The sequence below is a fragment of the Ovis canadensis genome, chromosome 3 (assembly GCF_042477335.2).
Source record: "Ovis canadensis isolate MfBH-ARS-UI-01 breed Bighorn chromosome 3, ARS-UI_OviCan_v2, whole genome shotgun sequence".
Lineage (NCBI taxonomy): Eukaryota > Metazoa > Chordata > Mammalia > Artiodactyla > Bovidae > Ovis > Ovis canadensis.
This window is the reverse complement of record NC_091247.1, coordinates 6386604-6412426: the sequence shown is the minus strand read 5'-3', so window position 1 is coordinate 6412426 and position 25823 is coordinate 6386604. Positions and strand designations below refer to the sequence as shown.

The 25823-nt window shown below is 51.9% G+C and overlaps 1 protein-coding gene across 1 annotated transcript in view; it reads left to right on the top strand.

The window, feature by feature from the left end:
* The window catches only part of NCS1 (neuronal calcium sensor 1), a 56008-nt gene extending 30556 nt beyond the window's left edge, over positions 1-25452 (top strand). The window contains exons 3-8 of the mRNA XM_069580012.1: positions 5877-6015; positions 7280-7358; positions 10717-10805; positions 11289-11366; positions 13927-14044; positions 21843-25452. Of these exons, the coding sequence (XP_069436113.1) occupies positions 5877-6015; positions 7280-7358; positions 10717-10805; positions 11289-11366; positions 13927-14025 (484 nt within the window). The 3' untranslated portion in view covers positions 14026-14044; positions 21843-25452. The remainder of the gene's footprint in view (positions 1-5876; positions 6016-7279; positions 7359-10716; positions 10806-11288; positions 11367-13926; positions 14045-21842) is intronic.
* The last annotated feature ends 371 nt before the right edge of the window (positions 25453-25823 follow it).

Genomic DNA, 25823 nt, shown 5'->3' with positions numbered 1-25823 from the left:
AGGGGCAGTAGGGACTGGGGGAGACGAGGCGCTGGAGTCTCCCAGGGGACCCAGGCTGGCGCAGTGGGGGGGCAGACACAGGCTGGTGCCAGGGTGGGAGGCATACAGGAAGGAGTGTTTTGTAAGTGGCGTTCAGCCTGCAGTGTTTTATGAAATGACAGATTTCTCTTCCTTCCCTTTCCCTCTTAAAGAGGCGTCAGAAGGCAGTTGTCGAATCTAGGCTTTTCTTTGCTCATCTCCACCCTGTCATGGAGAGCTGACTCTCAGGTACAGTCAGCCTCGTCAGACGCCTGTGCTCTGGTGGCTGGAAACCGCGTGTGCGGAGCTCCAGGGCCGGGCTGTGTCCCGGATTTGATTCCATGGCTTCTCCTCCGATTCCTAAAGAGTTAAGACCCCTGCTCTGAGACAAGATTGTGTGAGGACGCTTCGTGCCTCCCCCCTCCCCCGGCCTGACCTTCACCAGCATCCACGCCAGGACTTCTGTCGCTTCCACCATTGGGCTGGAACCAGGCAGAAGGCGCCCAGGAAAATAGGCCGTGGAGGTTTTGGGCCACGGCTGGTGACTGGCCACACACAGAGGTGGTGGTGGGGCTCCACCTCGGGGCCCCCGTTTGCCCACTGTGCGACTCGCTAGGCATTTACTGAGCCCCTACTGTGTGTCTTGGGCTTCCTGTGTAGCTGAGTCGGTAAAGCATCTGCCTGCAATATGGAAGACCTGGGTTCAATTCTGGGTTGGAAAGATCCCCTGGAGAAGGAGACGGCAACCCACTCCAGTGTTCTTGCCTGGAGAAGCCCATGGACCCTAACGGGCTGCAGTTTGTGGGATCGCAAGAGTAGGACGTGACTTAGCGCTCTATTTATTGTTTTGTTGTGTGTCAGAACAACCTGCAGATTCAGGGTAAACTGGAAGATGTGAGGTTCCTGCCTCAGTAGACTCTGCAATGCACTCACTGGCCTGTCATCACAGAGGCTACGGGCACCATTGCGAGGCCCAGGCCAGGGACAGGGTGCTGTGAGTGTGTGTGCTGGAGCCTGGCTCTGTCTGGGGTGGGCAGAGAGGGCTTCTCTAGGAAGCACTGAAGCTAAGAACAAAAGGGGGAAAGAGGAGGCAAGGAGTGTGCTGGGCTGAAGAAATGCCATGTGGTGGCCCTGAGCCAAGAGGAGATATAACAGCTCCCAGCCTCAGTTTCCCCATCTGTACAATGGGTGTAATAATCCCCACTTCCTGGGTTTGTTGGGACAATTTGGTGAAATGGTGCCTGGAAATCACATAGCCTCATGTCTGTGCATGCATGCTAAGTCACTTCAGTCATGTCCAACTCTTTGCCACCCTGTGGACTGTAACCCGCCAGGCTCCTCTCTCCATGGAACTCCCCACACAAGAATACTGGAGTGGGTTGTCATGCCCTCCTCCAAGAGATCTTCCTGACTCAGGCATCAAACCTGCATCTCCTGTGGTTCCTGCATTGCAGGTGGATTCTTTTACTGCTGAGCCACCTGGGAAGCCCAGGTCCCTGTTGTTAGGAATCCTGGACCACTGGAAAGCAGACACTGGGGAAGACCCTCTCTCTGCTCTGTGGGGCTCCCTGGAGACCTTCTAGTCCTCTGGTCCTCCACTGAAGTAGCTCTGCCCCAGGGGAGATGTTGGCATTGTCTGGAGACACCTTGGGTTGTCATAACTTGGGGTGGGGATGCTTCTGGTATCTAGCAGGGGGAGGCCAGGGAGGCCGTCAAATATTCTATCTCTTTGGACAGGCCCCCACGACCAAGAATCGTCTGACTCCAGATGTCAATAGTGTTGGTGGAAAACCCTGATCTAGTCTAAGCCATTTATTTTACCAGCAGAGAAACTGTGGGAGCTTGCGGGAAAGGGCTTTCCTCGGGCCCCTCTGATGAGCCAGGACTGGAGCACAGGGCGGGCTCCGGAGCAGGTTTCCAGGCAGCTGTATGTCTGAAGCAGAGAGAGAGGGGTGGTGGAGAGAGAGGGAGGAAGCCCTGGGCCTGTTGGAACCTGAGCCAGGGCCGAGGATGGGGGCGCAGTCACGTACGTCTCTTGTTATCCTGGGATGGAATTCCTGGGCAGGAACTCAGTTATTAAGCAGCAGCTCCCTTGTGTGCCCGCTGTGGGGAGGGGGTGTGTGCCTGGGGTGTGTGTCCTGGCTCTGCCAGCCAGGGGTGCTGAGCTGCACCTCGGAACCGGACCTTGGCAGGAAGTCCTGATCTCAGAGCCATGAGGGCTTGAAGAGCAAATTCAGGGCCCTGGAGGCCACTGGAGCATCTGGGCCCAGACTCCTCTCTTCTTCAGCAAGACAGGGTGCCCCCATCTTCTGATGATGGGGTTACAGTGTTTGGAGAGCAAGCACTTGCCTTTACATGCAGCTTGGCTCACAGGAGAGGCGGATGAAGAGCGAGCCTGGGAGGCAGGAGTCCCGGGACCGAGCCCTGTGTCTGCTGTGTGGCCTTGGGCCAGTCTCTCTCCCTCTCTGGGCCCCCAGTTTCCCATCGATCCATGGCAGGATGGGAGTGTACCCGTAGTTCTGTAACCATCTGCCTGGAGTTCTCAGATTCCGACCAGGGTCTCCAGGGCTCTGGAAGAATGCCCGTGACACCTCGGCTCTTTTTATTTATTTTATTTGTGTTTATTCATTCATTCATTCATCCAGCTCATTCATTGAGCTCAGTGGACATTTACTGAGCCCCCATTACGTGCAGGCCCTGGGCCAGGCACGTGGGCACCGTGGCGTCAGGGAGTTTGCAGTCTGATGGGGGACCCTGAAGGTATGCGCGGTACAGTGTTGTTCCTGCTGCCCTGGGGTCTTTCTAGGGCTAGGGGAGCAGATGAGCAGTGCAGCCCCTGGGGGGGGCCCGGGCAGACTTCTGGAAGGAAGCTGGGACCTGGTGGATAAGTGCGTTAGCCAGGCGAAGAGGAAGAGAAGAAGGTGTTTTGCAGGCCCAGGGACCCATAGGTCCGAAGGCTGGGAGGGTGGCTGGCATGGCCAACTCTGGAAAGTGCCACAGGGTGTGGAATATGGGCCTGGCGGGGGGACAGTGGGCAGGGGAGGCTGGGCCATCAGGCCGGGGTGGGGCTGCTGCTGATGGCACCAAGGGGGCTGGGCCCCACAGGGACAGGGACAATCTCTGCCAGGGAAACAAGACACCCACCCCCAAGCCCAAGGTTTCCCACTGAGGCCAGCCTCCCTGCACCCCCCGGGAAAGCTGCAGGGCCCCCACTGCCAGCGCCCCCTGCAGGCTCACATAGCACTGCCAGCTCCCCGCCCACTGCCCTGCCTTCCCCTCCCGGGGGGCCAGGCAGCCCCAGGGACCGGGCCAGGAGAAGGCTTTGGGCACCTTCGGGTCTCTCGCTGTTGTTTTTAATAATTGTTTAGAATCGCTCGAGTAACACACAGCCCCCTGGGGGGAAATGGGAGGCGCTGGGGGACACCAGGGGAAGTGTGGCCCCCATCTGGGTCTCCAGGGCCTGCTGTCCCCCAACGTGGGTCATCACGTCCTGGCGCCAGGCCTGCCGCCTCCTCGTGCCCAGGGACCCATCCTGGCCCTGAGGGTCACAGACCAGGCCTCGGCTCTGAAATGCTTCTCCCTAGCTCTCCATCCTGGCCCAGGCATGGAGATTTGTGCCTGGAACACACACCTGGGAAGGATGCTTTGTCAGGGGGACCGGCCCTTTCCTGGTCCCTGCTATGGGAGGGGCCCTGACCTCAGTGCCTTCATCTGTGAAGTGGGGTCACTGAACCCACTGAGCGGGGCTGAGGGGCGATTGCAAGAGGAACTGTCCACGAAGGCTTAGGCCAGTGCCCAGCATGGGGCTGTTGTCAAAGGTAATGAGACAGGACAACTGAGCCTGTACCGCCTCCCTGGGCCTCTGGCCCCTCAAGGTGCCCCAGGGGGTGGGTGGGAGGGCACATGGAGGCCCAACCTCCTTTATGACCCCTTGCTTGTGATGGGCACTACCTATGATGAGAACTCACACTAGCCAGACCCCGAGCCCTGCTCCATCTCCTGGCTTCCTCCCGGCCTCTCCTTCACCCTTGAAGGAACGCTGACATGTTAGCAAGAGTTTTGTCTTGCTTTCTTTCTGATGTCTGACCTCAATCACTTAGGTCCCAGGCTTCCCTGGTGGCTCAGATGGTAAGGAATCTGCCTGCAATGCAGGAGACCCAGGTTTGGTCACTGGGTGGGGAAGAGCCCCTGAAGAAGGGAATGGCTACCCACTCCAGTACTCTTGCCTGGAGAACCCCATGGACAGAGGAGCCTGGTGGGCTACGGTCCATGGGGTCCCAAAGAGTCAGACACACCCAAACGACTAACACCTTCACGATCGCCAAGGCCCCCTCCTCCCTGTGCCTTGCACGTCCCTTCCCCCAGCCCAAGCCCCTCAGATTGTTCTCCAAGGGTGGGGGCACTGTGGCTTCCCCACAGGCTCCTGGTCAGCCCCCAGTCACGCCTCTCCAGTAACTTTCCCAGGACCTGATCGGAGAGTGGCCCCAGTAGACTGGAGCAGTGTGGGGCAGCTGGGGACATCTTCAGGGCTGGTGTCTCTGAGCATCTGGCCCTCTCAGTGGATACTTCATACCCTGCCTCAGCTCCAGTCTAGGTTGCGAGGACTTGCAAATCTCTCCATGACGGAGCCTCAGTTTCCTCATCTTTAAAATGGCCTTGGGAACTCCTTGGCAGTCCAGGGGTTAGGACTCTGCACTTTCACTGCCAAGGGCTGGGATTCAATCCCTGGTCGGGGAACTGAAATCCCACATGCCACACCATAAAAAAGAAATGGTGGGAGGGCCGTCCTCCTAATACTTTGCTCATGGGCCTGTTTGGGTGTCCCAAGAGAATCAGGTTTGCAAAGCTCCCAGCAGACAGTGGCTGAGCGGAGGTAACAGCTGGTAGCCGATAAAAGCTGATCCGTCTCTCTGCCCCCATTTGTGCTGGGAATCCTTCTCAGAGGAAGGTATGTCCTGGCTGGAGTTGCCAAGCTCCATGCAGGAGCCAGCTGGTGAACTGATTTAAAAGAGCACTGAGGTCATGATACTAAAGGTCCTGCCATCGATTATTTTTTATGTCCAGCCCTGTGCCAAGGATGCTGTCAGCATCTCGCACAGTCCCTGCATGACGGATGTGACAGCTGTCCCTGTTCGTAGAGGAGATGAGTCAGGCTCAGAGAGGTGAAGCCGCTTGCCCGAGGACGCACAGCCCGCGAATGGCAGACCCAGGATGAGGGCTGTGAAGCCATGTTGCCATCAGCTGGCCGGCTGTCTGGAGGGTCCCGGCTGTCTGGGAATGCAGGGTGGACAGGTCCAGTTGGGACCCCCCCGAGGTGCCCTGGGAGATTGCTGGGCTCTGCCTGCATTGCTTACCCAGTTCCCTGGGAACAGAGGCAGGGGAGCTGGTGTGTGCACACCGGAGGGGGTGCAGGCATGTGGGAGGAGCCAGCTGCTAGGCCCCAGATGGTGGCTCTGCCCACCAGCGCCACCAGCCTGCCCTGCTCTAGGAGGGGCTCAGTGGAGAAGGTGGGGGAGGCGGGAGTGCCTTGCGCAAGAGTGAGGCTTCGAGGAGGTTGTTTGTGTGAGTTTTGTGTTAGGCACCTGTGTGGAGCGGGGGGCTGAGTGGCCACGTGACTCCTACCCACTGGGAAAGATGAGGCTCAGAGAGGTATGGCCACCTTTCGCCAGTCACACAGCTAACGAGAGGCAGGGGTGGGATGAGCCCAGGCCTATGATGTCCAGGTCTGTGCTCACGACCCCATGTGACACGGTTTCCCAGAACAGGGCCTCCAGCTTCTGGGGCGCTGGGCAGGAGCTCCCAGCAGGTGGTGATGCTGGAGTCTCCTTCACCGTCTCTCGCCTGGCCTCTACCTCCAGGTACAAGGGCTTCATCAAGGACTGCCCCAGTGGGCAGCTGGACGCAGCAGGCTTCCAGAAGATCTACAAGCAGTTCTTCCCATTTGGGGACCCCACCAAGTTCGCCACGTTTGTTTTCAATGTCTTTGATGAGAACAAGGTGAGCTGGGGATTGATGGGTCCTGCACCAGCCCGGAGTCCCCTCCCACCCACCCCCAAAACCATCCCAGAGTCCCCTCCACCCTCCACAACCAGCCCACAGTCCCCTCCTTCCTGAGGCGTCTCCACATCCATGCTCACCCACTGATGTTCCCTTCGGAGAAGAAATACATACCCATACACACAGATGCACACACATGCCATGCACACACACACGAACATGTGCACTCGTATTGCACACAAATGCCTGCACGTGTATACGCTGCATGAGCTCCAGTGTGCGCAAGGCACCTGCAGAGATCCACGTACGCACACACATACCATCCACACAGACATGCGTGTATACACACATGCACACATATACATCTGCTTTGACCCTTTTCTTACAAGGACAAAATACAAATGCCTCCAGGGATGATAATAGGATTTGTAATCGTAACAGACACTTACTGAACCCTTACGAGCATTGTTTTTACCGAGACCTTACAACCGACTACCAGAAAAGGATGCCTTTTAATTATCCCCATTTAGCAGATGAGGAAACCGACAGTCATATACTATGAGATCCTTTGTGCCTGGCTTCTTTCACTGAGCATGATGTTTTCAAGGCTCATTCGCGTTATAGCGCGTCCACCCCTGTGCCCCAGGCGATGGCCACCCGGACAATCGGCATATACCTGCCGTTGGGGCATCTGCAGTCCTCCGGACTCCATCCCACGCTGGCATATTTCCTGGCATCCCCCGTGTTTCTGGTGGATGTCCTGTCACTTGTTTCCACGCTCCACGCTGTTGGGCACTCAGGCTTGTTTCTGCTCTTTCATACCCTGGCTTTCTCCGCAGGCTGCCTGGCCCTGGGAAGAGCTCCAGTGGCCTCTCTGGGGTCTCAGTGTCCTCAGCTGTAGACCAAATAGGAGTGAACAGTCCAGAGCCCCGCCTTCTTCTCAAACCTCTGAGCCAGTGGTTCTAGGCTGAGGAGAAGGGGGTTCTGGCAGCCGCTGTGCTGTGCTGATGGAGCCGCTGGCTGTTCCTTCCACCAGCTGTGGAGTCAGGCCCTCCCCCTGGCTCGCCCTGTCGCTGTCCCTCCTACCGGCCTGTCCCATTTCTAGTCCTCCCCTCCCCCCGATCTTCTCTGAACCTCATCCCTTCCCTCCCATGCTCTGCTCTTGGGGGTCTGGTACCTGCTGCCGTCCGTCCATCACCATCCGTCGGAGAAGGGGCCTGACCAGCATTAACCGAGGCCACGCCTGCCTTTCTCTCTCCTGCAGGACGGGCGGATCGAGTTCTCTGAGTTCATCCAGGCACTGTCGGTGACCTCAAGGGGAACCCTGGATGAGAAGCTGCGGTGTAAGTCCTGCTCCCTGGCAGTCCCAGGCTGGAGGGAGGCCAAACACCCGGGCCCAGGCCGTCTGCCCGGGGCTGACAGTGGCACAGATGTCCTGTCCTTCCAGGTCAGAGGCGGTTTCCCAGGGGTGCCCAGGCAGGAGGAACATGGCTTCTTTAAGCGGGTGGACAGATGGGGCAGGAGCAGAGGGACATTTGAGCAGGTGCAGACATAGGAGGCTCAGTGGTAAAGGCATCTGCCTGTAACCTGACCCGGGTGTGATCCCTGGGTTGGGAAGGCCCCCTGGAGGAGGAAATGGCAACTCACTCCAGTGTTCTTGCCTGGAGAATTCCATGGACAGAGGAGCCTGGCAGGCTACAGTCCATGGGGTCACAAAGAGACGGACACGACTGAGCGGTTAACACACACAGACATGGGACCTCGGGCAAGACAGCGTGGAGCTAAGAGCTCCGCTTCCAGGGCTGGATCCACTGCTTTGGAGGCTGTTGTGATGACTGATCTAATTCATTCACTTATGTCCTGGTTCAGCCAACGGATACTGACCAAACACGGCAACGTGTCAGTACTGGACAGAGGCCGGGACCCACTGGAGCATCAGATAGACAGGCACCTGCCTTCGCGGCTGTCAGTCTAGCACAGGGGCGTTGTCCATAAGGTCCCAGAAAACTGCAGCCAAGGCAGGAAGCGCGAGATGTGAGCTGACTGGACAGGAACTGACCCTGTTGTGTGTTGGGAGCTGAGCTGGGAAGAGGGAAGCTGGCTGGGAGAGGGAGGAGGGAAGAGGGCTCGTGGCAGGGGAACAGCATGTGCGAGGCCCTCAAAAGGGTCAAGAGAAGGATTCAGAGGGGAGAGTGAGGGAATCTGGAGAGAAGACGAAGACCGTGGGCTAGAACTCACTTCTCCATGAATGCAGAGATCCAAAGAATAGCAAGGAGAGATAAGAAAGCCTTCCTCAGTGATTGATGCAAAGAAATAGAGGAAAACAATAGAACAGGAAAGACTAGAGAGCTCTTCAAGAAAATTAGAGATACCAAGGGAACATTTCATGCAAAGATGGGCACAATAAAGGACAGAAATGGTTTGGACCTAACAGAAGCAGAAGATATTAAGAAGAGGTGGCAAGAATACACAGAAGAACTACACAAAAAAGGTCTTCATGACCCAGATAACCACGATGGTGTGATCACTCACCTAGAACCAGACGTCCTGGAGTGTGAAGTCAAGTGGGCCGTAGGAAGCATCACTATGAACAAAGCTAGTGGAGGTGATGGAATTCCGGCTGAGTTGTTTCAAATCCTAAAAGATGATGTTGTGAAAGTGCTGCACTCGATATGCCAGCACATTTGGAAAACTCAGCAGTGGCCACAGGACTGGAAAAGGTCAGTTTTCATTCCAATCCCAAAGAAAGGCAATGCCAAAGAATGTTCCAACTATCACACAATTGCACTCATCTCACACGCTTTCTCCAAGCCAGGCTTCAACACTACGTGAACCAAGAGCTTCCAGATGTTCAAACTGGATTTAGAAAAGGCAGAGGAGCCAGAGATCAAATTGCCAATATCCGTTGGATCATAGAAAAAAACAAGAGCATTCCAGGAAAACATCCACTTCTGCTTCATTGACTACACGAAGGCCTTTGACTGTGTGGGTCACAACAAACTGTGGAAAATTCTTAAAGAGATGGAAATACCAGACCACCTTGCCTGTCTCCTGAAAAACCTGTATGCAGGTCAAGAAGCAACAGTTAGAACTGGACATGGAACAACAGACTGGTTCCAAATTGGGAAAGGAGTATGTTAAGGCTGTCTATTGTCACCCTGCTTATTTAACTTTTATGCAGAGTACATCATGAGAAATGCTGGGCTGGATGAAGCACAGGCTGAAATCAAGATTGCTGGGAGAAATATCAATAACCTCAGATATGCAGATGACACCACCCTTATGGTACCACCGTTATGAAGAGGAACTAAAGAACCTCTTGATGAAAGTGAAGAAGGAAAGTGAAAAAGCTGGCTTAAAACTCAACATTCAAAAAACTAAGATCATGGCATTAGCTCCCATCACTTCATAGCAAATAGATGGGAAAACAATGAAACAGTGTCAGACTATTTTCTTGGGCTCCAAAATCACTGCAACCATGAAACTAAAAGATGCTTGCTCTTTGGAAGAAAAACTATGAAAAACTTAGACAGCATATTAAAAAAGTAGAGGCATTACTTTACCAACAAAGGTCTGTCTTGTCAAAGCTACAGTTTTTCCAGTAGTCATGTATGGATGTGAGAGTTAGATCATAAAGAAGGCTGAGCACTGAAGAACTGATGCTTGTGAACTGTGGTGTTGGAGAAGACTCTTGAGAGTTCCTGGGACTGCAAGGATATCCAGCCAGTACATTCTAAAGGAAATCAGTCCTGAATATTCATTGGAAAGACTGACGCTAAAGCTGAAGCTCCAATACTTTGGCCACCTAATGCAAAGAGTTGACTCATTAGAAAAGACCTTGATGCTGGGAAAGATTGAGGGCAGGAGGGGAAGGGGATGACAGAGGATGAGATGGTTGGATGGCATCACTGACTCAGTGGACATGAGTTTGAGCAAGCTCCAGGAGATGGTGAAGGACAGAGAAGCCTGGCCTGCTGCAGTCCATGAGGTCACAAAGAGTCGGACATGGCTGAGCGACTGAACAACACCACTTCTTACTGAGACATCTTCACCGCTTTACATCGGCACCAAGAAAATGCAGCGGTTTCTTTTAGGAATAAAAGAGGATTTTATTTATGCAGAAGCTCCTCCCCCTTTCCCAGGCATGTGATTTTATTTTCTAAGGTGACCCTAGCTGGATACAGCATCAGTGTGGAGAGGGAGTGACTGAGAGCAGGCAGAGGCTGGTGGGTGGGGAGGGAGAGCGGTGGCTTGGGAGATCCTGCTGGGGCCTCCGCTCTTGCAGACTTCTAGTTGAAATGGTACCTGTGTCCCTTTTATGAGTGTGTGTCTGTCTGTCTCCTCCCATCTGTGTTGATGTAAATATTCATTGGGCTTCCCAGGTGGCTCAGCGGTAAAGCATTCACCTGCTAATGCAGGAGATGTGAGATTGATCCCCGGGTGGGGAAGAGCCCCTGGAGTAGGAAATGGCAACCCACTCCAGTATTCTTGTCTGGGAAATCGCATGGGCGGAGGAGCCTGGTGGCCTACAGTCCGTGGGGTCGCACAGAGTCAGAGACGGCTGAGCGAATAGACAACAACAGATATTCATTGACTGGATGAGTGATGGGGCTCGTGGCCGGACTGCATACTGAGATGCAGGGTGGGACGGCTCCCCTGCCCCGGGCCAGGGGTGATTCCGTCCTGGCTGGCTGATTGCAGGGGCCTTCAAGCTCTACGACTTGGACAACGACGGCTACATCACCAGGAACGAGATGCTGGACATTGTGGACGCCATTTACCAGATGGTGGTGAGAAACTTGGGTCTTATGGGGTCGGGGGTGGCCGTAGGGACATGACATTTAGTGGCTGGGCCTGGCCCAGAGGAAGCACCCCCTGGGGCAGCTCTCCTGCCAGGGGTAAGAGATGGCCAGAGGAGGGTCACTGCCCGGGGTTGCTCTGTGCAGATGGAGGCTGGGGTGGATGGGATGCTCTGGAGCAGAATTACAGATGGTGGAGACATTGTAGGGAGTCGGAGGGAGGGAGAGGCAGGCCTCATCTGGAACTGCCCCGGTCTGGGGGGGCATGTTTTTTTTTTGGCTGTGCCCCAGGTCATGTGGGATCTTAGTTCCCTGACTAGGGATCGAACCCTCACCCTCTGCATTGGAAGTGTAGGGTCTTAACCACTGCACCATGTGGGAGGTCCTGGGGTGGGGGAGAGGGCGTATTTTTGAGCAAAGGGCCCCAAGTCAGGTGTGGCAGGGGCCAGTCCGTACCTCATCTGTCCCTGGCAGGGAAACACTGTGGAGCTCCCTGAGGAGGAGAATACCCCGGAGAAGAGGGTGGACCGGATCTTCGCTATGATGGACAAGGTGAGACCCCCTTGCATAGGCTCCACTGGCCACCTAGGGGCCCGACTCCAGGTAGGCATCATGACTGCTGTGATGTCCACTGGTCTGGCTGGCAGCCATCTCCTTTGAACAGCAAGGGTTTTAAATAAATTTGTCCAGCTCTTTCTCTTTGATCCACTAAGATTCTCAACCTTATAAATTTTTTGCCATGGACCAGAGATGTTGGCATTCTGGACAAGTTGGCTGTGGACTCCTCAGAATAATGATTTTTAAGTGCATTAGATAAAATCCACAGAGTTAAGAAGGGAGCTATTTGGAATACAGCTGGCAAGACCTTTTTTGAAAAAGAATTTGTGATGTGAGCTTCTTTATGAATCCATTGGGTAATAAGATATAGAGGTGGGTTTAAGCATCCTGTAATACCAAGTGGGGCGATATGTACTGGTGGTCCTATAGCAGCCGTGATGTGTCATGAAAATGCCGAGATCCCCACGGTTGACAAAGTCACAGGTACTTCCGGTCCCATGGGGTATCATCACCTAGATTCATGATGGAAGGAAGGGCTCAATTTCAGGTAGAAGTTAGCAAAAAGGACGACCTCATTTTTTCCCATTTTAGTTCACAGACCTGCTGAATTCTGTCCACAGACCCCAGTTTAAGAAACTCTTCTTTTTAAAATGAGTTTGTTATTTTTATTATTATTTTTTACAGTGGGCCCTTGTTGGTTATCTATTTTAAATATAGCAGCATGTCCTTGGCAATCTCAAACTCCCAGTCTAGCTCTCCCCCTAACCCCCCACCCCCGCTGGTAACCAGGGGAATAAATTCATTCTCTCAGTCTGTGAGTCTGTTTTGTAAATAAGTTCATTCTTATCATTTTTTTTTAACTTTTTATTCTGGGTTGGGGTATAGCCAATTGACAAACAGTGTTGTGATGGTTTCAGGTAGACAGCAAAGGGACTCAGCCATACAGATAACATGTCCAGATTCCCCCAAACTCCCCTCCCACCCAGGCTGCCACATGACATTGAGCAGAGTCCCCTGAGCTATACAGCAGGTCCTTGTTGGTTTTCCATTTTAAATCCAGCAGTGTATATGTGTTAATTCCAAACTCCCAATCTATCGCTCCCCCGACCCTTCCCCTGCTGGTAACCATAAATTCCTTCTCTAAGTCTGTGAGTCTGTTTCTGTTTCGTAAATAAGTTCATCTGTATCAATTTTTAAAGCTTCTGCATATAAACAATATCATATAAGAAACCCTTCTTTATACCAAAGTCTTAAAAGTGGAAATAGCATTGTTTTTAAATTGTAATTGGATGGCAGGGTGGTACAGAAACCCAGTATTGCTTACCTTCAAAAAAGAATACGAATGAGAGTGACCTTGGACTTATTACATCCTGGTTGGGTGCAGGTGCTTGTCCTGAAAGCTTTGAGCCTGAGGCCTGACTTCCTTAATTAAAAAAGTGAGATCAGCTCATGTCAGAGAGGCTCAGACACGGAGGCTCAGTCGGCGCTGGGCTCCTGGGGACAATCAAAAGACGGGGCCACAGAGTGTGGGGTGAGAATCCTAGTTTCTTGCAGAGTTTCAGTGCTATTCAACAGCAAGGTTGAATAGCAAGGTGTTAAATCCCCCTCCTCTGCCCCCAATCAGACCTCCCTTATTTTGGGAAGCAAAGCGCACACTGGGGTCAGGTTGGGTGCAAACCTGGCTTCCCCAGTTAGCAGCCAGGGAACCCTGGGCCGGTGACTGGCCTTTAGCATCCTCACCAGTGAAATGGTGATAAGACCAGCCCCTCTTCTTAGACTAAGCACCCGTGTAGCGTGTGTGGGACCCGCAGTGGGCACCCCTCGAGGTCTGCCTGCTGAGTCTGTGGAACCCTCATCACACCGTCCCTCTCCGGGTGCGGGACGTGGTGGTGGGGGTGGAGGTGGGGGTGGGTAGCCTCCAAGGCCTTTTTGTTTTGCTCTCACGTGTTTCCTTGAAAGATGCTCCAGAGGAAGGGATTCTGGCCCGAATCATTTCCTCCCACAAGAGATCCACCAAAGCCCTCTTGTGTGGGTTCCACCCAGCCTCCTTGCCGATCTCTGGGGTCCGGTGTATGCTGCTCCAGGAACGGCTTAAACACCCTTCCAAAGGTGACCCCAGAGACAGGCATCAGGCCCTCAGCCTTGTGGGATTAACACCCTTTGTGGGGACAAACAGCAGCGAGGATGATAACTATGGCCCTAAGGTGCACTGCCAGTTGGCCAAGCGCTTTACAACAGCTTGAGCTGAAGGGTGGCTCACCCAGTGCCCTGAAGAAGCTGGGCAGTTCTCTCCACTCCCCAGACGCAGAAACAGGAGCCCCGAGAGGTGGGTCACCCACCCGAGGTGAGCCAGCCAGGAAGTGCCCGGGTCTGTCTGTGCCCGGCTCCTCCCACCTAATGAGTGGTGTTGCCTCCCACCTGACCTAACTTTGGAAGCACTCTGGGGACCAGCCCTGGGCTGGGCTTGGGGAGGGCGTGTTCAGGGTCCGGGCCAGAGGCCCCTGTACTAGGAGGCTGGCCACCCCCTCTCCTCTACCCGCCTCTCTGCTTACAGAACGCCGATGGGAAGCTGACGCTGCAGGAGTTCCAGGAAGGATCCAAGGCAGACCCGTCCATCGTGCAGGCACTGTCCCTCTATGATGGGCTGGTATAGTCCAAGGCCCAGAGCTGGGGTGAGTGGAGGGGGCCTGGGGGGTGGGGTGGGGGCAAGGGGGCACACCCAGCCAGAGGACATCTGGGTTTGGCAGATAAGTGCCTGGGTTTACCAGGGGCGCTTGGGGTCTGACCAGGTGAAACACAGCTAGTAGGGGGAGGCCCAGGAGGCACAGCCTTCAGGTCAACCAGGGCTCCTCTGTTTTTGTCGTTTTTATAAACCTAGATTCAGCCAGAGACTTGAATAGAAGTTTCCCTGGGTTGAAAACACTTTGAAAGAACGTCCCAGTTCTCAGTCAGGGCCAGGGGCCTAAGAGAATAGAAGTTTCTCATCCCTTCTCGGTCAGGGTGGCTGAAGACCTCAGCTTCTGACTCTTGATCAATAGCTCAAATGTGGTTTCTTATTTTTATCCCATAAGCTTTTGGTTTGTTTCCCTTAGTGTAGGATGATAGCCTACAGAAGTTTCTGTTGCTGGCAGAGAACTGACCCCCATGGTCTTGTCCAGCTGTTAGCATCTTGTATGCGTCTCCTGGATGAGGCAGTCTGTTGGTACAGACCCAAGAGTTGAATTGCTGGAACATAGAATGTGTGTATATATTTAGCTTTAGTTGATAATACCAGACAGTTTTCCAGCTTCTTAAATTTCAGCTGTTTTGGTGAGCCTGTAGTGATAGCTTGTTGTAATCTTTATCTGCATGTCTCTGACGAGCGCTGAAGTTGGGCACATTGGCATATGTGAAAGTGAAAGTGAAAATCGCTCAGTCGTGTCAGACTCCTTGTGATCCTATGGACTGGGCCTGCCAGGCTCCTCCTGTCCATGGAATTGTCCAGGCAAGAGTACTGGAGTGGGTTGCCGTTCCCTTCTCCACGGGATCTTCCCAACCTACGGATCGAACCCAGGTCTCCCACATCGCAGGCGGCTTCTTTACCGTCTGAGCAGGGAAGCCCAAGAATACTGGAGTGGGTAGCTTATGCCTTCTCCAGGGGATCTTCCTGACCCAGAAATCGAACCATCGTCTCCTGCATTGCAGGCAGGTTCTTTAGCAGCTGAGCCAGCCGGGAAATTCATGTGTGCACACTCAATTTTACCATCACCTTATGCGCAGTGCTGTCTGAGTCGTCTGTTGCTGCACACTGAGATCTTGCAAAACAGCAGCCGGAAAGAATAAATATCAGGAATTTGGATACAGCTTTTTTTGGTGCCTTTGGCTCAAAGTGTGTCATGAGGATGCAGCTGAGCTGTCAGGAGGATGATAAACCATCTCAGCTGGCCCAAGAGTATCCTGGATTTAGCACTGAAAGTCCTCCTGGGAAACCCCTCTGTGTTAGGTAAACCAGGGTGATCACTCCCTGTTGGCCAGGGCTGTGGTCTCATCTGAAGGTGTGGTTGGGGGTGTCCCACTTCTAAGCTCACTCATTTGGCGTGGCAGCCTCACCATGTGCCCCTTTGCACAAGGCTGCCTAACAGCATGGTGACCGGCTTCCCTGAGGGTGAGATTTCTGGGAGGCAGAGAACCCAAGGTGAAAGCATAGTCTTTTTATAACCTGATCTTGAGAAGCAAGATCCCATTGCTTCTTCCTCAAGAATGCCTTCACTGCTACTGCTACTGCTAAGTCGCTTCAGTCGTGTCCGACTCTGTGTGACCCCATAGACGGCAGCCCACCAGGCTCCCCCGTCCCTGGGATTCTCCAGGCAAGAACACTGGAGTGGGTTGCCATTTCCTTCTCCAATGCATGAAAGTGAAAAGTGAAAGGGAAGTCACTCAGTTGTGTCCAACTCTTCGCGACCCCATGGACCGCAGCCTACCAGGCTCCTCTGTCCATGGGATTTTCCAGTCAAGAGTACTGGAGTGGGGTGCCATTGCCTTCTCCGATGCCTTCACTACTTTAAGCTATTTGTATTTCTATATACGTTTTAGAATCAACTTATAAATGCCTGTGTGTGCACACACACACACACATACTTGGATTTTGATTGGGATTGAGTTGAATCTCGGCTTCCTAGGTGGTGCTGGTGGTAAAGAACCTGCCTGCCAGTGCAGGAGATGTAAGAGACTTGGGTTCAATCCCTGGGTTAGGAAGATCCCCTGGAGGAGGGCATGGCAACCCACTCCAATATTCTTGTCTGGAGAATCCCAGGGACAGAGGAGCCTGCTGGGCTACATCTATAGGGTCGCAAAGAGTTGCACGTGACTGAAGTGACTTAGCATGCATACAAGAGATGAATCTATTGTTTAACTTGGGGGAAAATTGGCAACTTTATAATGATGGGTGTTCTAGTCCATGAAGATGGTATATCTCTCTGTTCCAGTGCAGTTCAGTTCAGTCACTCAGTCATGTCCAACTCTTTGTGGCCCCATGGACTGCAGCACGCTAGGCCTCCCTGTCCATCACCAACTTCAGGAGTTTACTCAGACTCATGTCCATTGAGTTGGTGATGCCATCCTTTGAATTTTTGTCTTGGTAACATTTTGCTATTTTTAGCTAAAGGGTCTTTGACATCTTTTAATAGATTTAGCCCTAGGTATCTGATGTTTTGGATGGTGTTTTAAGTAGTAATTTTAATTGTATTTTCCATTTGTTTCTGGTTTATAGGAATTCAGGTGATTTTTTAAAACTGATCCTATAACCATGGTCCCGCTAACTTCATTTATGAACTCTTAGATTCTGCCTTAGATTCTTTTGGATTGTCTACATTCTCTTCCTTCTTTTCCCATCTCTCTGCCTTTGTTCCTTTCTCCTGCTTCCTTGCTGGTTGGGCCCTCCAGTCACATAGGAGTGATGAAGGTCTAACTCTTGGGCGAAAGCTTTCAACAGTTTCCCATTAGTTAGTTTATTTGTTATTAGTTAGGTTGTTAGATAGATTTGGTCAGATTTAGGAAGTTTTCTTCTTTTCTAGTTTTCTAGGAGTTATTTGTTTTTTTTTTTTTTAATCATTAGTGGTGTTGAATTTTATCAAAATTTTCTGCATTTATCAATATTCTTATATGACTTTTCTCTCTTTCTTTGTTGTTAAGATGATTAATTACACCAGGTGATTTGTGTGTGTGTGAATATATTGTATGGCTCATCCATGGAGTCCTGCCCATTTAAATATTCTATGTTTTTTAGATATTCTATGTTTTTGTGTTTTTTTCTGTTCTTTTTCAAATTCTTTTCCCGCTTAGGTTGCTATATAATATTGAGCAGAGTTCCCTGTGCTATACAGTAGGTCTTTTTGGTTACCTGTTTTAAATATAGCAATGTGTGCACGTCAACCCCAAACTCCCGAACTGTCCCTCCCTTCCAGCCGTACCCCCAGGTAACCAAAAGCTCATTCTCTTAAGTCTCTGAGTCTGTTTCTGTTTTGTAAATAAATTCATTTGTATAATTTTTTTTTTCAGTTTTACATATAAGTGATGCCACATGATTTGTCTTTCTCTGCTGACTTTCTTCACCCAGTCAGTCTCTAGGTTCATCCATGTGGCTGCAAATGGCGTTATTTCACTCTTTTTGATGGCTGAGTCAGTTCCATTGTGTGTAGGGACCACATCGTCTTTATCCATTCATTTGTCAGTGGGCGTCGTAAACGGTGCTGCAGCGAACACCGGCGTGCACGTATCCCTCTGAACCATGTTTTTCTCTGGATATATGCCCAGGAGTGGGATTGTAGGATCATACGGCAGCTCTACTTTTAGTTTTTTAAGGAACCTCCATACTGTCCTCCATCGCAGCTGCACCAATTTACTTTCTCACCAACAGTGTAGGAGGGTTCCCTTCTCTCCATGCCCTCTCCAGCACTTATTGCTTGTGGATTTTGTGATGATGGCCCTTCTGACTTACACCAATCAGTTTTGGCACCCCACTCCAGTACTCTTGACTGGAAAATTCCATGGACAGAGGAGCCTGGTAGGCTGCGGTCCATGCAGTCACAAAGAGTCAGACACAACTGAGTGACTTCCCTTTCACTTTTCACTTTCATGCATTGGAGAAGGAAATGGCAACCCACTCCAGTGTTCTTGCCTGGAGAATCCCAGGGACGGGGGAGCCTGGCGGGCTGCCATCTATGGGGTCGCACAGAGTTGGACACGACTGAAGCGACTTAGCTTCTGATGATACATACTTTAATGTATCATGTATCATCAGATTTGATTTGCTGATATTTTGTTTAGGAGGCCTGTTTTGAAGCTTCTAATGTTATTTTGCTTGTTAAATCCTTTTTCACTGAAGGGAATATATTTAAAAAGAAAACCTCCATTAACAATTATTATTAATAAAAACAAAACCCTTCATATATAACCCCGATGGCTCAGTGGGTGGGGGCTCCACCTGAAATGCAGAAGACATAGGACTTGCAGGTTTGACCCCTGGGTCGGGAAGATTCCCCTGGAGAAGGAAATGGCAGCCCACTCCAGTATTCTTGCCTGAAAAATCCCATGGATAGCCGAGCCTGGCGGGCCACAGTCCAAAGGGTCGCAAAGAGTTGGACACGACTGAGTGACCGAACACACACACATATAGCCCAGAAATAACCACCGTGAACATTCTGTGTCTAGAATGATTCAGAAAGAATTGCACACTTACAGAAACTCAATGCTCAGTAACTAGGTCACATAGGAACATAATAATCAAACCAATTTGTAAAGGCACTGTGACAGATATTTCTGTAATCTTAGTATGCTCAGTATGCAGCTCTGGGTCCTGGAGCACATCCTGATCTGTTGTCTAATTTCCACGGTCCCCTTTTTGTGAATTACCACCAGCGGCCTCCTTGGCAATTGTCGCCTAACGACTGCTTCATTTCCTCCAGGCCATGGGAAAGCGGTGCAAACATGGTGTTGATGTACTCCCCGCCGAGGAAAAGTTGTACAGTGTAGTTCATTTCTCTAAGGCGTGTGATTATTTTCGAATTACCTTATTTGTTTTTGCCTCACAGTTTTCTATGAATATATATGTACACACATTTCCTCAACAGCAATGAGTTCATAACCATATGCTGTTGGCTATTTTTCTCTTTTTGTTTTGTGTTTTCAAAGAACAACTTGTAGGAAACACTTATTTTTCTCTTTTGGAAACTCAACACTAAGAGGTTTGTAACATGTTTTATTCAGCTTGGCTTCACATTCTTTGTGTCTGCACTGGCTTTCCTTAACACAATTTATGTAGCCATATATCTTACCCTCACGCGTCGGCCAAGATGGTGTAATTTTATTTCCGTGACAAGCTTTTCAGGGTGACAAGATTCACTTTTCTAAAGCTCTTCCCGAAAACTGCCCTTCCCATTTTTTCTCAGGCTTTCCCAGATCCTGTCTGATTGTAATTACATCCAACTTGTGTTCTGTCGTTTTTGTGATTTATTTGCCTTCTGAGATTCCTGAGGTATCATAATTCTTAGATAAATTACTGTTATATAATTCATTGAATTATTCAGAAACTGAGATCATGCATATTTTCTGCATCACTAAATCTTGCTCGAGATCATCCTTTTTAATAGTTGCATAGTATTCCATTTATGGCTGGACCATACTTTAACCAGTGTTGTGGTATGGGACACTTAGGTTGTTGGAAATTTGAGGATGGATTAAAACCATTTTAATTATGGAAACATTCTCAGGCAATAGTGGAGAATATGTAACTCCATGTACCTATTAGTCAGTTCAGTCGCTCAGTAGTGTCTGACTCTTTATGACCCCATGAACTGCAGCACACCAGGCCCCCCTGTCCATCACCAACTCCCAGAGTCCACCCAAAAGCATGTCCATCGAGTCAGGGATGCCATCCAGCTATCTCATCCTCTGTCATCCCCTTCTCCTCCTGCCCTCAATCTTTCCCAGCATCAGGGTCTTTTCAAATGAGTCAGCTTTTCTCATCAAGTGGCCAAAGTATTGGAGTTTCAGCTTCAGCTTCAGTCCCTCCAATGAACACCCAGGACTGATCCCAGCTTTAGAATCACCGATTAATAGCGATCTTGACCATCTATTCCTTCCCCCACATACCACTCAAGCTGGGTTGTTTTGAAGAAAATTCAAGACATCATATCATTTCACGCATAAATATTTCAAAGTGTATTTCTAAAATATAATGATTTTTTTAAAAAATCCATAATACCAAGAAAAAAGTAATTCCTTAATACGCTCCCATCAGCATTTAAATTTCAGTTTCCCGTTATTTCACAGTTTTTTTCTTACTTTGATTATTGGAATCAGAATTGGAATAAAAGCCACAGATGGCAATTGGTTGGTAGGGCTCTTTTATTTATCTTTTTTATTAAAGATTTTTTTATGTGGACCATTTTAAAATTCTTTATTGAATTTGTTACCATATCGCTTCTGTTTCATGGGTTTTGTTTTTAGTGTTTTTTTTTTTTTTGCTGAGAGGCATGTGGGATCTTAGCTTCCTGACCAGGGATCGAACCTGCACCCCCTGCATTGGAAGGCAAAGTCTTAACCACTGGACCACCAGGGAAGTCCCCTCTTAAGTTTATTTTCATCTCTGAGTTTTCCCCTGTCCCTTTCCATCTCACTGTTTGTTGAGAAGCGCATTCTGTAGGGTTCCCCACAGTCTGGGATTTACTAACGGTGCCCCGGTGTGCTGTTTACAGACTCCTGTTTCCTGTTCTTCCTGGAAATGGCAGTTGACCTTGCCACTGGATTTGGTCCACTTTTGGGGAGAGCGTCTCGTGGCTGGGGTTGTGTGTGTCCGGCAGGCACACGTGATGGCGGTGACATCAGCGGCTCTTGCTCACTGCCATCCCCATCCATTCATCAGGCCGTGCAAAACGGTGATGTCCTACGCTTGTCTTTCCTTCATGGCTGGGTGCGTCGCTTTTATAAAGGGAGACGTTCCCTCAGCCACTCGTGGGTTATCCCCAGGGTGTAGTGTTCACAGGGAGGGCAGGATGGATACTTGATTCTTCATCAGTTTTCAAAACAAGTTGGATTTCCCACATCCTTTAGAAGGGACCAGTGATGCTTTATAAAAACAATATGTGTAATTGTGAGTTTAGGGATTTAAATGCATTTGATGAGTTTATTTTGGGGTATGGGGGGGACTGCCAAACTTTTCCACAGTATCTGCATCATTTTATGTTCCTGCCAGCTATGATCAAGGGTTCCAATTTTTCCGCACCCTCACCAATGCTTGTTGGTTTTAGGCTTTATCCTAGTATTTGTGAAGTGATGTTTCTTTCTTTCTTTCTCTCTCTCTCTTTTTGTTTTTTCCTCGCCTCAAGGCGTGGGGATCTTAGTTCTCTGATCAGGGATCAAACCTGTGGCCTCCTGCATCGGAAGCACGAAGTCTTAGCCACTGGACCACCAGGGCAGTTCCTGCTTGTGCTTTGGGCTCGCTTTTCCCTGATGACTGACTCTGTCGAGCGTCTTGTCGGGTGCTTGCTGGCCCCTGCTCCCTCCGTTCTTAACGGTTGCATATTCTTTTATCGCGTGGTTCTGTCTTTATTGATCCGACCCGTCCCTCTCTCTTGGACACTGTTTGTTCTCTCCTGTTTAATTTTGCTGTTACAGATGATACTGTCATAAGCCTCGCATTTATTTCTGAACCATACATTCTTAAGCACCAAATGTGTGGATCAGAGGGCGTGCACATTTTTAGGACTCGTCACCTCGTTCTCTAGTTCCAGGGCCCCCAGTCCCTAGGCCATGGACTGGTACTGGTCAGTGGCTTGTTAGGAACCAGGCTGCACAGCATGTAGTGAGCAGCTGTTTTCCACGAAACCGGTTCCTGGTGCCAGCAGGGTTGGGGGTGGCCCTCCAGTTGACTTCCGCCCGCTCTGTGCCCCTGGCAGCCAGCGCTGAGCCCGCCCCGCCTCCTGTGTCTTCCAGATGCCTGGGAACCACTCACCTCCTCCCGTGCCATGAGGCCGCCTCCGCCCTGACTCCCCCGCCCCCGACTCCCGTGTCCACGAGCCTTCCTCCGCACCCACACCCAGCCGAGCTGCCCTGGAATCTCGAGGCCGGCTCCCCTCTGCCCCGCACCCACCCACCGCCTGAAGCCACCGGCTCCGATCGCCAACAACTTCTGCTTGTCCAGAAAACGACCACACGGATGGGAAAGGCTCCGGCCCTCTGCAGAACCCAGGACTCGTCTGCTTTGCAGGAGGGGCCTCTCGGTCTCTCCTGCTCTCCTCGCGTGTGTGCTGTTTTTTTTTCTTTTTATTTCAAACAGACATTGAAAAAGAAAACAACAAAACAAAACTACCTTTTGTTCTAGAAGATTCCGACTGACACATGGGGAGAAGGCCTCGGAGAACCCTGCCTCCCACCTTGACCTTTGCAGCCGCTCAGCCGCGGGGGCTCGGGGCCTAGGGGGTGATGCAATACTGTCACCCTCCTTCCTCGGGCAGCAAAACCGCCTGCTTGGCTAGGATGATTAATTACGATGACGCTGATTTTCTGTGATAACAGTATTGTGCTTTCGGTGGGGAAAGTGAGGTTTTTTTTTTTATATATAGATATACATATATAATTGATATCTTTTATTTATTGGTTGTTAACTGTTCTGCTGCCTCCGTGTGTCCAATGGTCCCAGGGATGCGGGGCCCACCGTTTACATGTGCACGCCCCTCGCCCACCTGCCCACACGCTTGGGAGGATGGTGGCCTGCAGCGGCCGAGAAGCCAAAAATCTTTTTTTTTTTTTAATTTAGATACTGCGCTTGCTTAATGTTTGGAGAGGGGAAAGGTGGGCTTCTCCAATGGCTGATGCACTGTTCCCTCTGCCCGAATGCCTCCTCTCTGGATCTCTATTCTCTGCTCCCAGCTCACACACCTCTCTGTCCTGTATCCTCGGGGTCCATCCCATCTTTTCTGAGGACAGACAAGGGACAGCTTTGAGCGTCTCGGTTCTCGCTCTGGTGTTTGCTGCCGCGAGGTTTGTGCTGAGATTGGGAGCCAGGAAGGCGGGAGGGGTGGGGGAGGGGGGAGACCGAGAAGCTAGGAGAGGTGATGGGGGAGTGAGCCAGCGTTTAAGGGCTGCTACTGTGTCTCCTCGGTGGGCTTTGAGAATTGCCGAGCACTCTGCTTTCCTGCCTCCCTGTCTGCCTCGTCCAGAGGAGCACGGTACCCTTCCCTCCTTTAGCTGAAAAGCCAGGACGGGGGGAGGGGGGCAGGGAGAGACGAGCTGCAGGCAGTCCCATTCAGGTGGCATCTCCGGCTGTGACCTGCCTGTGCTCACAGAAGTTGCTAGCTCTGCCTGCCACTGAGACAGGACAGCCCCAGAGTCAGATGACCTTGGAGCAGAGGCTGGGAGCCCAAGGCTGGCCCTTGCTCTGTGGTCTCGGGCCCCCCCTTGCCCTCTCTGGGCCCCAGCTTCCACCACCACTGCAGACCCGGGGAGGGGGAGGGGCCTGGGCTGGAGGATCTGAAGGCTTTTCTCCATCCCTGCCGACACTGTCTAATTCTAAGCCTGGGTCTCCAGCTGTTGGTGACGCTGTGGTCTGTGGCTAAGTTTCCAGACCCCAGCAGACACGGGGACCGTCTGAGCCACCATCTCATCTCTTGGCACATGTCTTCAGGGACACGGCAGCCCCTGGTGGCATTGCGTGGGGTCAGATGACATGCCTTGTCCCTCCCCGTAGTTTCCTGGCCCTCCTGGGCTCTTGAGCCAGCTTCCAGGCTCAGAATTTGTCCTCCCCCAGGGAAGGCTTCGGGGGCCAGAAGCAGCCTCCCAGCCCGTGGTAGGGCCAGGCTGGAGTCTAGAATCTCGGCTTCTTTTTTGCACAGTCAGCAGCTGACCCCTTCCTTGCTTATCCCGGCCCCAGGAGATGAGGAGCTGGCGCTCAGTCCCCACTGGGAATTGCCCTCGCCGTCTACTTTTCACTTTCCCAGGAGGCCAGAGATTCCCTTGCTCCTTAGTCCTCAGCCACCAGACGCTCTGCCAGAGAGCAGCTCTGCCAGCGTGGGCCTTGCGCTTCCACATCTTAGGCTGGACCACTCAGCCAGCTCCCATCTCTCCCTCCTGATGTTTGCAGACCCTCCGCCTCCCCTGGAAGCCCCCCAGACAGACCCTGCATGAGTGGGATCGGTAGTTCCATTTTCATGGGGGACTTTGAAACCTGGGCTCTTTGGGGCCCCTGCAGTCCCCTTCCTGCTCTGGCCCAGGAGGCCCCAGGACTCATCAAGTCCTGCAGTTCTTCATCCTGGCTCTGACCAGGGGGCCCAGGGTGGGAAGTGAGCTTGGTGACTTGCGACTGGAGGTCAGATGACTTCTGAGACTCGATCTGTGTCTCTCATCCAGGGGTCAGGAGTGGCTGTGCCTCTGTCCTGGGGGCATCACAGAAAGGGCTTGTGGCTGAGAATTCTCCAGGGTTCAGCATGTGGGTCCCACCAGCTGAAGCATTGATTCCCAGAGATCCAGGGAGATCTGAAGGCCAGGCTTTCCTCCCACCTTCTCGCCTTTGGCCTTTTGGTTTGGAGCCACAGGTGTGGCTTAGCAGGAGGTACTATGGGCCCGTGCCCTAGGGACACCTTGGGTCCTTGCCTGGAGACCATCCAGAGAGTGTTGGACACTGTCCGTTTTTGCCCGAGATTGTGGACAGCAACAAGCCTGTCACCTCCTCTCACCAGGCCTCCAGTCTCGGCACCCTGGAACCCTGAGCAGTCCGTGGGCCTCTCTCCCTGCCACCGTTTCCCACCCGAGGCCCAACCCCATCGGCTGCTGCTCTCCAGGGCTTCGAGACCAGCCGAAAGCCAGGCTCTTAGCCTCCCCCACCCCCTCCTACCCCCTGCTCCCCGGCCCAGGAGCAGGAATCAGCCTCGGGCAGCGCGACTGCAGCAGCCCTGGCTCCTTCCTCACGGTGTCCACTCCCCGCTCTGCTTTGATGGTACTTAGGAGAACGTCATGCGTTTCCAGTATTCAACCAAGCAATGTTTAGAGCAACGTCAAGGCAAACGTGTGTCCTCTCCATCCCCGAAACATTTTCTCATTTTGACAGACACTTCCTAGATGACAGATGCACCTGGGCTTTCGAGGACATTGTCTCTTCTCTCGGGGTTTGGGGGGTGGTGGTGGGTGGGAGTCCTGGGTCTCCTGGGAAGTAGCAGCTTCATTGTTCAAGGTGAAAGCTACAGGGTTCCCAGTGGTTTCAGCTTCTAAGTATTGAGGGGAATGCAGGGAGCGCCCCCTGGTGGTGATGAGCAGTAAAGACATTTGGGGGACTTGCTCTGCCAAATAGATGGTTTGAGAAGGAGGCTGCAGATGGGGATTTGAGGAGGGGGGCCAAGATCTCATCCAGGCCCTGGGCTTCCAGCCCCACCTCATTGGCAGCATGTGTCCCACACGCCCCTCTTCTAGGTCCACCCCAGGGGTAGCAAGTGAATTAGCATAAGGGCACTGTGATGGGAAGCCTTGCCCCCCACCCCCCTCTTTTTTAATATCTGCGGAATAAATCCAATGGTTGACTTTTGAATGAATAAAAAGGCTTTTGTTGAATAAACAGCTGGTCCCAGCTTCTGTCTTGGCATCTAGGCATCTCAGGCTTTGTCTGCTCCCCGGGATTGGGACGAACTCAGAATCCTTTCCACCCACCCACCCCCGACCCCCACGCTCCGCTAGGCTGTACATTCGGTGTTCCCTGCGTCTCTGCCACCGCTGGCGGCCCCAGGGAGGGCCACAAGCTCCCAGTCTGACTCAGTGACCGGCTTTCTCCAGGACTCTGGGCAAGTCTCTGCTGCTCACTGGGACTCAGTTTCTCCATCCGTCAGATGGGAGTGAGTCTCTGTTCAACCCCTATCACAGGGCCGTTGTGGGGAGCAGCCATGAGTGGAACCAGCAGAGCCCTTGGTCAAGGTGAAAGGCCAGTGGAGA